At 41.1% G+C, this 15,918-nt stretch overlaps 1 protein-coding gene across 1 annotated transcript; it reads left to right on the top strand.

The window, feature by feature from the left end:
- The first annotated feature begins 1,235 nt into the window (after positions 1 to 1,235).
- ANKRD66 (ankyrin repeat domain 66) lies at positions 1,236 to 13,067 on the top strand. Its single transcript, XM_028510756.2, has 4 exons — positions 1,236 to 1,329; positions 7,527 to 7,701; positions 9,756 to 9,984; positions 12,471 to 13,067. Exons 2-4 carry the CDS (start codon positions 7,539 to 7,541, stop codon positions 12,670 to 12,672), a joined length of 594 nt encoding a protein of 197 aa, XP_028366557.1. The 5' UTR covers positions 1,236 to 1,329; positions 7,527 to 7,538; the 3' UTR covers positions 12,673 to 13,067.
- The last annotated feature ends 2,851 nt before the right edge of the window (positions 13,068 to 15,918 follow it).

A 15,918-nucleotide genomic window follows, 5' to 3' on the forward strand; every position in this document is an offset into this window, starting at 1 on the left:
AAATTGCCCCATCTTGTTCCTTGCTTAAAACCTTTCAATGACTTCCCCTTGTCCTTGGAATAAAATGTAAAATCCTCATTGTGTCCTAGGAGACTCTGAATGATCTAGCCTTTGCTTATGCTAAACTCATCTTATCTTGTTCCACTTGCCCCACACCCTGTAGGCCAGCTGCACCCTCCTCTTCTTTGTTTCTCACTTAATCTAAACTGTCTCCCTCCCTCTGCCTGGAACACCTTCCCTAGCACCTCAGATGCTTACCTTCTCGTACACCAGGTCTCAGGCCAAACATCACTACTTCAGGACACCCATGATTGCCCTCTTCTCCCATTACTCTCTGCCATTGCACGTTGTTTGTTCATGAAACTTACAGAAGTTGTAATTTTACATGTATACATTTATTTGTTTTCTTACTGACTGTCTTTTTCTCTGTACTCTGAGATCAAGGAAGAGACGACAATGACTGCCTTGTTCTCCACAAGGTCCAGCATGGTGTCTGGCAGATACCAGCCATTCAATAAATACCCATGGGAAGAAAGGTGGAAAGAAAATAAATACTTGTAGGGAGAAAGGTAGTAAGAAAACAAATACAAAAATACATGTAGGAAGGAAAAGAAAAAAAGAGAGAGAGAAAGGATAAGAGAGAGAGGAGAAGGAAGAGGAGTAGGAGGAGGAGGAGTAGAAGTGAGAGGAGAAAGGAAGTATGGGATAGAGGGACGGAGGGGAGAGAGAAGGAGGAAGAATGTCTCTTTAGAGTAGCATCATCATAAAGATAGTAGATGCTTAGAATAAGGGAGCAGAAAGGGGAGGCAAGGAGAAAGCACCTAAAGTTTTCCTCCCTCCCTCCCTCTACCCTGTGCCAGGAGCTTCATAAATTATTTCAGCTGCTCATCTTTCACAGCCCTAGGGAAAGATGTTAAAACTTCATTTTACTGGTGAGATAAGAGGTTCAGCAAAGTTAAGGGCTTTGTCCAAGTTCTCCCAGCTGGTCCTGAATGTGAGGGGGGCACCTTGTCCCCCACTACTCCACAGTGTCCTGTGGACTGCCCATCAGTTTTCCAAGTTTCATGTTTTTTGATTAAATGCCATTTGAAATTAACATGCCAGGGACCACACTTGGACTGTGGAAACAGACTGGAATTGCTGACCAGTTTCAGTGCAAAGCAGAGGGGCAGTCCGCATCCACTAGAGAGTTACCACCCAGTGAAGCTGAGGATAATTGACAGGCTTTAATGAGGAAGAGAGGAGGGGTCAGTTTCCATGGTGCTAAACAACAAGACTGGCTGCTAGGACTTCGTGCTGGCACTGAGTGAGTCTCTTTCAAACAAGACAGTGAGTATTGCTATATTACTCTTGTCTTCAGATGTTTGCTGCTGTTATTCTAGATTATTCATATTCATTAGAGTTTATATTTCCCGGCTACTCTGTTACATTGTGACACCTGTACCAGGAAGATAGAGATTCAGGCACACTTAGATATACAGGGATTCATGTGAAGAAAAATTTGCTAAATTTTAGTAGTCAGTGGTAGGCTTGTGAATTGTGTATGTTTTCTACAAATAACTTTTTTGTTCTTTTAAGAAAGCATCTAATTTATAGTATCATTTATAGACAGCTTTGTTGAGATATAATTTACATACCATAAAATTCACCTACTTAAAGTACACAATTCATGGTTTTTAATATGTTCAAAGCTGTCAAAGCATCACCGTCCACTATTTAATTTTAGAACATTTCATCACCACAAAGAGAAATCCTGTACTTTTTTAAAAATATATTTTTAAAGATTTTATTTATTTATTTTTAGAAAGAAGGGAAGGGAGAGAAAAAGAGAGGAAGAGAAACATCAATGTGTGGTTGCCTCTCATGTGCCCCCTACTGGGGACCTGGCCTGCAACCCAGGCATGTGTCCTGACTGGGAATCAAACCAGCAACATTTTGGTTTGCAGCCCACGCTCAATCCAATGAGCCACACCAGCCAGGGCTAAAAATCCTGTACTTTTTAGCAGGCACTTCCCACCCCTACCTCATTCTAGTGCTAGGCAACCAATAATCAATGTTCTGTCTTTATAGATTTGCCTATTCTGGACATTTCACATAAATAGAATCTTAAAATATGTGGTCTTTTGTGACTAGCTTCTTTCACTTAGCATATTTTCAAGATTCATCCATGTTATGGCATGTAGTAGCACCTTGTTCCCTTTTCATTGTCAAATAATATTCCACTGTGTGAGTATCCCACATTTGCGTTCTGTATTTGTCCATTAATGGACACTTGGATTGTTTCCACTTTAGGGATATTATGAATAATGTTGCTGTAAAAATTGGTGTACAAGCTTTTATGTGGACATGTGTTTTCATTTCTTTTAGGTATATACCTGAAATTAGAATTACTGGTCACATAATAATAACTCTTATGTTTAACCTTTTGAAAAACTATCAAACTGCTTTCCAAAGTGGCTGCGCCATCTTGTATTTCCACCACAGTGTATGAGGGTTCCAAGTTCTCCATATCCTTGCCAACAGTTGTTATTATTTGTCTTTTTTATTATAGTTATTCTAGTGGGTGTGAAGTGGTGTCTCATTGTGGTTTTGATTTGCATTTCCCTAATGACTAATGATGTTGAGCACCTGTCATGCACTGTTGGCTATGTGCATATTTGTTTTGGAGAAACTTATGTTTATATTCTTTGACCATTTTTAATTGAGTTATTTGTTTTTTATTGTTTAGTTGTAACAGTTCTTTATATATTTTGGATACAAATTTCTCATCATTTAAATGATTTTCAAATATTTTCTCCCATTCTGTAGTTGTTTTATACTTTCTCAAAGGTATCATTTACAGAACAAACATTTTTAATTTTAGTGAAACGCAATTTATTTAATTTTTTCTTTTGTACTTGTGCTTTTGTTGTTCTATCTGTAAACCACTGTCTAACCCAACACGATAAAAATTTACCTCCTTGTTTTCCCCTGTTTTAGTTGTAGGACATATATTGTAGGTCTGTTGTACATTTTTAAGTTAACTTTTGTATATGGCATGAGGTAGAGGACCAACTTCATTCTTTTGTATATGGATATCCAATTGTGCCAATACCATTCAGGGATCATTTATTCCCCATTGAATTTTCCTGGCATCTTTGTTGCAAACCAATTGACCGTAAATGTAAAGTTATTTTGGGACTCTCAATTCTATTCCATTGTTCCAAATGTCTATCTTTATGCTGCATGACATACTTTGTACCATACTGCCATGATTACTGTATCATTTTAGTCATTTAGAAATCAGGAAGTGTGAATCCTACTTTACTCTTCTTTTTCACAGTTTCTTTGGCCATTCCAAGTCCCTTAACATTTCCATGAGTTTTTAGGATCAGTTCATCAATTTCTCTGCAAATAAATTTAGCTACCTACCCATTGAGATGTCTACTTAAATTATAATTTATCCATGGGCATTTGTAGAATTTTCTTGGTATGAACTCACATGTAAAACAAGTGGGGTTTATTTAAGTGTCAACCTGCATAAAGGTTTGTGTGAAGGGCAGGAAGAGAGGCTTCCATGCACTGGTGCTAAAAATGGTTTGGATTTTTGTGATACCTGCAGATTAGAAACCATCTGGCACCTTTGCTTATCATTTTATTTTATCATTGATTGAACACTCCAGTATAAGGGTTTTCTATGAAAACAAGATAAAATCCTGTACCATTTTCTGTTACCTAACATATGCACTGAGTACCTGCTTCATGCTAAAAGCCTTGTCTTTGTCCAGCCACTCAGAGATGCTAAACACCTTTGGTCTGAGGCCCAGGCATCTACTGTTTAAACCCACCAGCAATTCAGCCAGACTGCTTCTACCTTACTTCCACTGTCTCCCCAGTTTGTAGCTACAGAGCTATTGCTACCCAGTGTGTGGTGTGTGAACTAGTAGCTGCTATGTGGACTTGTTACAAATGCAGGATCTCAGGCCTCATCCCCATCCTACTGAATCAGCACGTGCATTTTAACAAGATCCTAGGTACTTCATACATACCAGAGGCTGGTAAAACTGTAATCTCCAGGGAAAATCTGTCCCCCTCCCTGTTTCGGTAGTCTCGTGGTCAGCACCTATGGAGGTGGGCCTCACTGGGCAAGCAATATGGGCCTGGGGAAGCCAGCTGAGGTCACTCTTTGTGTCCCAAGTCCCTCATTTCCTCCCAGCACTTGCCTCTGGAGCCCAATGCTGTGCCTAGCCACTGTTCAGGGCCCTGCCGCTCACCACCTACACTTTGGGGACTCTGCTGGGGCAACTACAGGGCACTGAGCAGTGAAGCCCTAGTCCGGTGAAGTCACCTTGCCTCCCGCCAACTGCCAACTTGTAACAGTTGGGCTCTTGGAGAGGAGAGAGAGTGTGCTGGGATCTGAGCATCCTGGGGGCAGAATGAAAGTGACCATCCCACCTGCCAGCCCTTCCCACTCAGGCAGGTTGCTCTTTGCCCTGAGAATGTCTCCGGCCGAGCGGTACTGGTCACAAAGCATGCTTGCCCACCATCACCAGCTCTTTCCTAGGGGACCGCATCCCTGTTAAAGCAGGCAGGAGTTTTTCTTGTTACATAACAGTCTTGATTTTACCTGTTGGCCCACAAAACCTAAAAAACTTCCTATCTAGCATTTTATAAGAAAATCTGCGGACCATTGGTCTACACCCTAGAGGTGAAGTGCTTGCACTCAGCAGAGTGTGCCTTCCCGCCACAGACGTGCTGTGCCTGAGCTGGGACCCTCAGCCACTGTCAGCGCCCAAGGTGACTTATTCCTGCTTTTTTTTTAACTTTTTAAAAATAAATTTAGTTACAATATTAAAATAGAAACATAACATGCAAAACATTGGATGAAATTCTTAAATGATTTTATAACAAGAAGTACATGATTTTGTGTTGCACAGTGGAAATGTCCAATAATTTGTTTAAAAGATGAATCAATTAATTATTCCACATAGGGTATCTCTAGATATTTTATCAGAGATGATTGTCTTTAAACCATAATAAACACACAGATACATAAATACATGACACTACCATAAGAAAATCCTTTCTAAAAAAATAATGTTTGTGGCTTTAATTTTATTTCAATTATAGCTGATAAAACTTATTTAAAATATTTTTATTTTGAATTTATGCTATTAAGCATTATATAGCATAAGAAACCCCCTCAAGTGAATGGCATAAGCAAACTTAGAGCTGTAACAAGAATGACTATAGCTGTCATATTTTGTAGTATTATTGTACATGACAAAAAACTTTATTCCATGTTCTATAATTTCTTTTTTCTTTATTTTTATTGTCTATATTATTACAGAGTTCCCCATTTTCCTTCCTTTTGCCCACCTGCCCCTTGCCCTCACCCCCCTTCCCTCTGGCCATCACCACATAGCTGTCTGCGCCCACGGGTTATGCATGTGTGTTCTTCGGCCAGTCCCTTCACCTTCCTCCATCTAGTCTTCCCCTTCCCCTCCCCTCTGACAGCTGTCAGCCTGTTCCATTTGCCTGGCCCTCTGTTTCTATTTTGTTCATCATTCTTTTGGGACCCAACTTAGGTCACTTTCAGAGAGAGAGTGCCCTTTACTTCCTAGTCTTGGTGAATGTCCTTTCCTTCTGTCCCCAGAAAATCACCTCCATCATAAGACTTCGGACATTGCACATAAATAATGTTACTTCCTTCTCTCCGACTCTGGGTTGGCTCTCATATGTCTTCATACATCAGACTCACCTGGAGGACTGACTGTAACACGGATTGCTCCTCCCACCCCAGTGTCTCATTCAGTAGGCCTGATTTGGGGCCCAGTAATTTGGTTTCTGAAGTGTGCTGGCAGCTGCTGCTGCTGGACCACAACTGTATTTGACTCCAACTTCTAAACATCTCAACTTCAATGTTGGGATCAAAGAGATGTTTCTAACAGCCCCTTTTCAAGTGCCTCTCTTCTCATTCTTTTTTTCCCTATATCTCAGCCCCTTTTTTGTTACATCAGTAATTCTCAAACTTTTTGGTTTCAGGACTCCTTTCCATTTTTAAAAATTACTGAGAATCCCAAAGGGAGTTTTTTTAATATGGATTATAGCTATTGATATTTATCCCATTAGAAATTAAAACAAAAAAATTTTTAAATGTGGATTAATTCACTTGCAAAAATCATAAGCACAATAGAGAATAATACAAATATTTTTATGAAAAATAACTATTTTTCTAAAATAAAAAAATGTGAAGAAGAGTGACATTGTTTTACTTTTTTGTCAAATCTTCTTAATATGTGGCTTAATAGAAGACAGCTGTGTTCTCATATTTGCTTCTGCATTCAGTTTGTTGTTCTGGTTGAAGTATATAAAGAAAATTTGGTTTGACACATATATATGAAGCTGGAAAAAGGAGGAGTATTTTATATCCTTTTCAGATACTGTGAATTTTTTTTTTGATACTGCACCGAAACTGGACAAGTGGTAGTGCTTTGAATGTCAGTTGGAATCTAAAATGACCTGTGTGCTTTTCATACTCTAAATTAAACTTCATTGCACTAAAATGCATTGGCCTGTTTTGAATTGGTCTCTGTTCCCATGTGAGATTTTGCAACATTCTGTCCTTGTCATACAGAACATATGGGTTCATGGAGTTATGCAGGCATTCCACATGTTGACATATTTTATTATTTTAAAATTCCTTTCATTAAGTCATATAATCAAGGCTAAAAATTTTATAAAAACTAATAATTCTTATTGCTTTACATTCTTTACTGAAATTAGCTTTTTTTTTTAACTGCACGTGTGTGGCAGTAAAGGTTACCTTGACTGCTGGTCCCATCTAGGGCCACTGCCCATGGCTCCTTTCCTTGTGCTAAGACACCAGCAGCTTTTCTACCCCTTTGCATGTGCACAATCAGGGCAATTGTCAGCACTGTGTACAAGGCCAAAGATATTTTCATATTATAATTAAAGTCATTTTGACCTTATGAATCTTGTGAAAGACTTTCAAGGATTCCCAAGCATCTAAGACAATAAGAATTGTTGGTTTGTGTGTTAATGCTGTAAATAATTTTAGCCATTTTATTTGTATGTTTACATTTTGTCCATCTCCTGAATTGACGTAGCAATGGTATTTAATTTCCATGGCGTATATATTCTGTATCCAGTACAGACTTTTCATGTGGATTGTCACTGTACCCTTACAACAGCCTCAGCACATTGTTCTCGTTCCACAGATGAGGAATGTAAGGCACAGAATTGCACAATTAACTCAGAGTCACACTACCAGCCCTGGAAAGTGGTTTGAGGACAAATAACAAGTGCCAGCCCATGACTGTATGTAGCCTGTAGTCCTGGAGGCAGAAGGGAACCATTGATAGATTTGGGCAGATGAGGGGCACACACTAACCACAGGAGCTAGGATCCAAATACACTCAGCAGAGCACACACATGAAGCAACCTGGATGCAAATTTATGATAAAGATTCCTCACCAGGAATAAAAAGCTGTGGAGAATTCCTAAGTGGCATGTTTTTCCCACAGTTGTTTTTTGTCATGGAATTGACCAAAATGTCAGACATGACCAAGCTTCACCAAGCTGTGGCTGCAGGGGAGTACAATTCAGTGAAAAAGATTCTGAAGAAAGGTCTCTGTGACCCAAACTACAAGGATGTGGACTGGAATGACCGAACCCCACTTCACTGGGCGGCAATCAAAGGTGAGTGGACAATGCCGAGGTAGAACCCATCCCCTTGAGTCCATCATTCATGAAAGCACCAGTCAGTAGTCTGTGTGGGGAAGTAGAAGAACATTTCTTGGGAGCCAATTGGGACATTTCAATCCTGGCACCTTCACTTACTGGGAATAGCACCTTACCAAGTTATTTAATGTCTGTAGGCCTTAGTTTATTCATCTGTATAATGGGAACAATAATGCTACCTTGGAGTCTTGTAGTGAGGATTCAGCGAGATAAAGGGTGTACTGTGCCCAGCACATCGTCTGCTCTCAATTAATATCGGTCCTCTGCCCCCTGACCTCTAACAGGGATGAAGCATTGTTTCTGTAGCAGGACAGGGCCTTTTTCTTGTTTGTTGCTGTATTTCCCATGCCTAACATGGCTCAGTTATAGAATTGGAGGAGGATAGTGGCAAATATTCAGTCAATGAGCTTGTCAAGGCCTTTGGCAATAGAACGTCATTGAAGAATGTTAACTAAGAAAATGTTACAGTCCGCTTTGCTTTGTAAAAATTTGTTTTATCTCCTGTATAAAGAATGGATTGGCAGGGGATGTTAGGGCAATCTGGCTGCGACATCTGTCACCCCATTGATCGCCAGGGTTGATTCGGCTGATCTGGCTGGCTAGGCGGGTGTCCCCTTCCTCCCTCACCAATCCATGTGCGTCCCTCCCGAAGCTGCGCGCTCGGTCGAAGAGGACGACCTTCCCAACTAGAGGAGAGGACCGGTCTTCGGTCAAGGGTATATGAGTAGCTGCGCTCCCCTGCTAGAACCTCCAAACAAGTGCTCAGAGAATGGATTGGCAGGAAGCAACACTGGCTATAGAGAAATCAATTGGGAGGATTTTGCAAAAATTTAAGTGCAATGTCATGGTAGCTATATCAGAGACCTTTTAGCAAACACTTGCTATATGTCATATGTACTTCATGTCTGTGATTTTATTTCTACTTCACAAGAACTCAGTGAAGTAAGTGGTGATATCCTTAATTTACAAATGAGGAAAATGAGCTGTAGACATTTATTGCTTGTCTGGGGTGGCATAGAAACTAGTAACTGGTATTTAGTAACTGGTATTTATTGTCAGATAAGAAGTCCCACCTATCTGAGTAGAAAGCCTGTACAATCAATCTTTCCTAGCTATAATGTATGTGGGACTTCAAATAGTCTTAACTGAGGTACAATTGACATATAACGTTTTATCAGTTTTAGGTGTACAATATAATGATTTGATTTTTGTATGTATTGTAATATGATCACCACAAAAAGTGTAGTTAATATCCATCTCTATCCATAGTTACAATCTTTTTTTCTTGTCATAAGTTTTAAGATCTATTCTCTTTGGAGTTTTCAAATATGTAGTCAGTATGATTAACTATAGTCACCAGGCTATACATTACATTCCCAGAACTTATAACTAGAAGTTTGTACCTTTTGGTCACTTTCACCCATTTCACCCCACCCCCCACTTCTAGAACCCACCAATATAATCTTTTTTTCTGTACCTATGAGCTTGGCTTCAGTTTTTTTTAGATCACACACATAAGTGAGGTCATATGGTATCTGTCTTTCTCTGTCTGACTCACCTATGTCTTTCTCTGTCTGACTTTGCATAATGCCCTCAAGGTCCATCCATGCTGTAGCAAAATATTTGTTTTTGAAATCAGCCTTGGGACTGCCAAGAGCAGCCAGCCCTGTCGGTGCCAGCATAGGAAGGGGTGGAGTGACTTGGGAGAGAAAGCACAATTTCCAGTCCGGGCTGCAGGAATCCACGGGGAAGAGAGTGCCTGGGAAGGAGTAGAGGGAATACTTATAGGGCCTTGGACCCTGGGTGAGAGCTCAGTTCTTCAGGGGTAAGGGTGGGGTGATGGGTCCTTCCTAAGGAGAAAAAAGGGAAGGAGGGAAGGATGCTAGGAAGATGGAGGGCCCTTGAAGGCCAATTTCTTCCCCTCTTCTGTGCTGTCTAAATTAGCTCTGGCCTCCGGCTGGCAGAAATATTTTAATCTTAACCCTCTCCTACTTCTTCTTGGCACACCTAAGGGAATATGGAGGTGCTTCAGCTCCTCATACGATATGGAGCCAGACCCTGCCTGGTCACTGATGTGGGTTGGACCCCAGCTCATTTTGCAGCTGAGTCAGGCCATCTGAATGTGCTCAAAACTCTCCATGCATTGCACGCCGCCATCGACGCCCCCGACTTCTTTGGAGACACACCAAAGAGAATCGCACAGATCTACGGGCAGAAAGCCTGTGTGGCATTCCTGGAGAAGTAAGTTCCATTCATTTCTCACTATTGAGAGGACAGAGAAACAGGAGCTTGTGACCAAGGTCTTTGCTGACTCAGTGATCTTAGGTCAATGAAAACGAAAGGAGGAAATTCAGACAACTATTTTTTGAGTTGTTTTTATTCATTTTTTACTGAAATGACAAATTTGGTGTAGAAACTATAGTGTGTTAGGTTATGTAAAATCTATTACTTATACGTGATACAAAATTATAATTTTTGTAATTATACATTACTATCATTTTAATGCCATAACATATAATTATTATAATTATTATTTTAGGTTATACAGAAATGATCTCAGATAAGAGAGGTAGGACAGCAGCAAGTTGGAAAATGGGACATGGTATAAGAGTTATCATTGTGCTAAGTCAGCCCTCATCCGTGCTGCCAGGGAGTCTTGTTCCCAAATCAATGGCCTCTTCCCAGTTCATATCTTGCCTCCACTTAATTTGATATCTGATACTCTTGAAACGCTTGTCTTTTGCTGCAGCTGATGCTACTCTCTTCTAATTCTCTGTCTACTGATCTATTTCTCCTCCTAATTTTTTCTAAGCACCTATTTTTACTCAGTCCTGAGTGAATTGGTGAAATTCCTCAGGGTCCTGTCCTTTGCTTCCCTCCACTGACTTTCTCTGAGTGATCTTGGCCCCTCTCAGTGACCAAAGGGTGGCTGAACATGAAAGGCACCCCAGGATAAGTGAAGTGGGGGAGGAGTGGTTCCTCCAAATAGTTGGGAGTGCTGTTACTAGGACAAGTGGGCAGAGAGTGCTGAGCAGACAAAAAAAAAAAAACGCATCATGTGTAAGTCATCACTACTTACCATCATCTCCCATGAAGAACTTCCCTCTGACAGTCATGGGGTTTAGAGAGAAGAAATCCTGGTTAAGGAGAAATGAATCTGGACCTTGAAAGATGGCTAAGACCTGGCTAATGAAGGAAGGAGAAAGATTCTTGATTGGGAGGAAAGACACCAGGTTGGAAACGTGCACAGGTTGTATGTACATGTGAGGAGGTGGAAGGGCAGTGGAAAAATGAGCGGCCTGGCTGAGCAGACTGTCACACCAGAGAGAAGTGGAGAACAAGGTCAGGTGGGCTAGTGGTTGGCCATAGGAAGCTGGGCAAACATACGAGTGTGAGCTCATTAAAGAAATGACAAGCTAAAAGAGATGCTTCAGCTAAGTTACTCTTCTAGTAGGAGAAGAAGAAGTATTGTTGAGATAGGATTGAAGGCACTTAGACTATAGGTAAAAAAATCATTAAGGAATTTCTTAGAAATTCACATTGCAACTGAGTGAGCTCCTGGGTGAACATGATAAAGAGAAAGAATGTAAGAGAGTTTAAAAGAAGCTTAGACAGTATTTGACAACTTTGTGAATATCTGAGGGATCCTACCTAATTCAACTTTTGATCCAGCTTCACTAAGTAGTGCCTGTCTCATTCAACAAATACTTTGGAGTCCTACTATGTGTGTGGCATTGAACTGGATACTGAAAAGAATTGAAAGATAAATCTGATACAGCACTGGGACATCAAGAAGTTCCCTGTCAGGGACAGGAGATAACTTATTGACATAAATAACAGTAATACAAGATAGAAGTGACAAGGGTCACAAGAGCAGGGCAGAGGAGGGACACTGAATATTGAGGGACACAATGTATGTGATCTGATTATTGAGAGGTCACTTCACTGCCAGCTTATTGGGAGAAGGGGTGCTGAGGGACTTGCAGATTTTCTATCCTCTGAATGAATTGTGCTTTGTATAATGCTTTGCACTTACATACTATTCTCTCAAATTCCACTGGTCTTCATACTGGCTCGAATTTTGTTTCTGTAAAGTGGCTTTCACCAATGTCTTTAGGCAAGTCACATACTCACCTTTGACCCATATATGCACCGGTACATATGTACACTTCTCATTGTTCACGTGTGTGTGAATATCTATTCATTCATCTGTCTAATGACCTACCTATCACCAGTAACCATTTCTTACATGAATCCATCTATATATCCAGTACATACACAATTATTAGCCATTTTTATTTTCATATATGTTTCTGTACTTTTAAACTTTTTATAATGAACATACATGGCTTTCATAATTAAGAAAAATAAAAATACACATAAATTAAGAAAAACAGCCTCTACTAATATGCTGTTTGTTGTAGAAATGCAAGCACTTCAAGAATTAGCACTTCAAGAATTACCTCCTTCAAGCTATGCGCCTAACTGTCTGATTCTGTTAACATCTCACTCCGGCACTCTGGTTTTCTCCATCTCCAAGTAGTTTTTCTAGTGTCTGAGACCTCCCTAGGTGTACACTTGGAAATGCTTGACCTTGGCCTCCTTCCTTTGGACTGGACCTCTGAGGTGCCCAGGCTGTGTGCAGAGGGTCGGAAGAGAGGTCCATTTCAAAGCCTGTCTGTCTCTCCTGAGTGGTCTCTGAGAGTCACTGTCTCCCCCTTCCCTAGGGCCGAGCCCGAGTGCCGTGACCACCGCAGAATCGCCAGGCAGAAGGGGCTGCCGCTGGACCAGAGGGACCAAGACTGGGATGCCAAGAAAAGGGAGATGGAGCTGTCACTACCTTCTTCAAATCAAAATACTAATAAGAAAAAGCATAAGAAAAGTCGAGGCCCCATCAGGCTCGGCAATAACATAGAGAGGAGAGTGTGAGAACCTAGGCCAAAGGGACTGGAACCTACGTTGTCTGGTGGGAGACTTTCCCTGGCACCAGACTAGAGGTTGTCAGATGTGGGCTGTCTTTAAAAGATTTTACTTTTAGACCATTATCCAAATGGCTTCTACTGTTAGCTGAGAACTTGTCATTCAACCTGGAAGTCTTGCCTTGGTGCTCTGCACACTGACCATTGTCTCTTGCTAATACCTACAGCTGTCCACAAGAATTGCCAACAGGAGACAATGTCAGCTGCTTGCCTTTTGTCTTCAGTGATTTGCACTTATCAGCATCTCCTGACCCCCACAAGCAATTACAGAATTTCAGAAAAACTCTTCCTAAGGAAACTAGATTGTTTAAATATAAAAAAACCCCTCAAAAATTACTAAAACACTGTTTAGTCAATCGATGAAAAAATTATTTATCATCTAGAGTAAACAAAGAGGTGAATGAGTGTATCTCCCAGTTTCTAGCTATTTTTGTCTTTTGGGGTAGAGGCCCACAATCTCTGCATGGCATTTCACTGATGATCACTTCTGCACAGGAGGAGCAGTCAGAGCGATGGGTCAGCTCAGTGGGATGTACCTGAAACTCATGACATGAATTAATTGTATCCTGTGTAATTAATGAGAGATAGTATAAAATAATGGAATATGTGATTACAACTTTACTTATTTAACTGTAAATTTTAGGAAGTCTAAAACAGATCAGATATTTCCAATTATTGTATCCAAATTGAGATGTGCTGTAAATGAAACACACATATCAGATTTTTGAAGATGTAGTACAAAAATGTAAAGTAGATCATTATTATTATTTAATATTGATTACATGTTGAAATGATAATATTATGGATGTTGGGTTAAATAAAATATATTATTAACATGAACTTACCTCTTTCATTTAAAAAAGAGGTGGCTACTAAAATGTTTAAAATTATGTTTGTAGCTTGCTTTTTTCCCTATCAGACAGCACTGTCATGGAAACTAAAAAATATTTAAATTAGGCAGCTGGCCTTCTGCACTTACTTGGCTACCATACACTACAGGTTTACTAATTTCTCTGTCTAAAGCACTTGTCTTTAGGCACCTATAATCTTTATTACACATTCCTCAACTAATGTTTATGTTAATGCAGGTCATGTTAGGTTTGAATTTTCTGAAATAAATAAATAAATGCTTGAACATATTATAGGGAAGTAGTATAGCTAGGAAGATACCTTTCCAGTGTTCATCCACCCAAAACATCAATCCCCTTTCTTTGTTTTTTAAGATTTTATTATTATTTTTTTATTTTTAGAGAGGGAATGGAGGGAGAAAGAGAGAGAGAGAGAAATATCAATGTGCAGTTGCTGGGGGTCATGGCCTGCAACCCAGGTTTGTACACTGACTGGAAATCGAACCTGCAACACTTTGGTTCGCAGCCCATGCTCAATCCACTGAGCTACGCCAGCCAGGGCTTCAATCCCCTTTCTTTATGCCCTTCAGTTACCAGAGGTGGTTTCTGTCTGCCATGCTTGTACTGGTACCCAACCAGTATAAACATTAGAAGACACCTGACTTACACGGGACCAATATGATTCTCCTGGAAACTTGAAAAGGGTCTGCATAAGAAGACGGATCTGCAGCACATAACCTCAGAAGTATGGAGTGGCTGATTCTACAGTAGGACTGAGGGCATAGGAGGAGAGACAGACACAGAGAGAAAGAGAGAAGAGTACAAGTTTCTAGTTTCTAGTTTTGGTTTCTTACTCAGGAAATCTGTGAAATACTGCTTTCATAATTCTGTTTCCTCTTTTTGTTGTTTTCCACTTGCAACCAGCCTGTTCTAGTAAGTACAGTTTTAAGATCATGGGCTTATGAATCAAGCAGACTTAGGTTTGTATCCTCTTGTATAAAATAGGCAAAATGATCCTTACCTTCTGGGGTTGCTATGGGGGATGAGGTGAGAGGCTATGTGTAAATGCTGGCATTGGCGCTCTGTAGCTGGCCCACATAATGGCTCTTGTATTACCACCATAGAAGTGAGCTCACTTTTTCACTGGGAATCCCAAAGGTGCCCAGGAATAACTCCTTTCACTAGTCAAATGAGGCTCCCTGTTGTCCAGTCCATAAATATCCTCTGTCTAGTTTTATGACATGCGTAATAGCCTGTCTTTCACTGACTGTCAGACTTGGATTAAACTGTGTTAACTGTTCTTTGGGTTCTCTCCTGTGTCCATAACCCCTGGTCTCCCAGGGTCCTCACTAAGCCCTCCATTCATTCGTATTCTCATTGAAGTATTAAGAAAAGAAATATATTTGTTCTCCCATGTTTTTATATAATAAATGAGAATAACAGGAAGAGGGCCTTAAAATCACATTTTTCTATGAAGAATTGGCTACAGTGTGGAGTCTATATTAAGCACTTCACAGGCATGACACACCTTCAAGGCAGGTATTGTTACCCAACAAAGTGGGATCTGGCCGCCTGCCACCAAACAGGCAAAACACAAAGATTGATGGGAAAGGAAAGAGGTCTTTAATAAAAGGTTGCTCAATTTGGTGGTGCTGGGGCTCCTGGGATCCAGGCCAATCTCTTCTGCAAAACACAGGTAGAACCCAGCCACCTCCAAAGCTAGAGTCAGCATACAGACACTTCACTCCACTCACATCTGTCTGCTCATGCCTGTTACATGAACGAGTCTCCAGCTTCAGGCTCTCTCCGTGGAGTGTGCACTTGTGGGGTCTGCATCGTCACTGCCTTACCACAAATTCTTTCCTCTCCTGGGGCCTGTGGCCACTGCTGACCACGCCACTGGTCCTGCCAGGGGCTCCATCTGTGGAGTCTGGTGCCCATTGCTTCTCATGCCTCTGGGCCATGTATCTGTGTGCTGATATCTGAACGAGAGAAGGGGCAATGTCAGGGACCCATGCAGAGCAGAGCCGAGCCACAGTGTCCTGTGGGCTGCTGTCAGCAGGGTGTGGCCCAGCACCAGCCTGTGCCTGACCAGGTGAACAAGGGCAAAGGAAAAAGGGGGCAAAGAGAGCCCAGCACCCGCCGAGTCCTGTGAGAACTCCAGGAGAGCGAGGGGAAGAAAAAAAAGGTCAAGTTCCTGCACCTCCTCCGTTTGAAAGCCTGGGCCCAAAATTCCATGTGCAGTGAAAGCTTCCAAATTCCCAGCCATTCCAGGCTAGCGTCCACCATACCCATCAGCCTGCATAGCATCTCTGCCCCTCCTCCTGCCATCACGAAAACCTCCATGG

This window comes from Phyllostomus discolor, chromosome 4 (genome assembly GCF_004126475.2).
Source record: "Phyllostomus discolor isolate MPI-MPIP mPhyDis1 chromosome 4, mPhyDis1.pri.v3, whole genome shotgun sequence".
In the NCBI taxonomy this organism is placed as follows: domain Eukaryota; kingdom Metazoa; phylum Chordata; class Mammalia; order Chiroptera; family Phyllostomidae; genus Phyllostomus; species Phyllostomus discolor.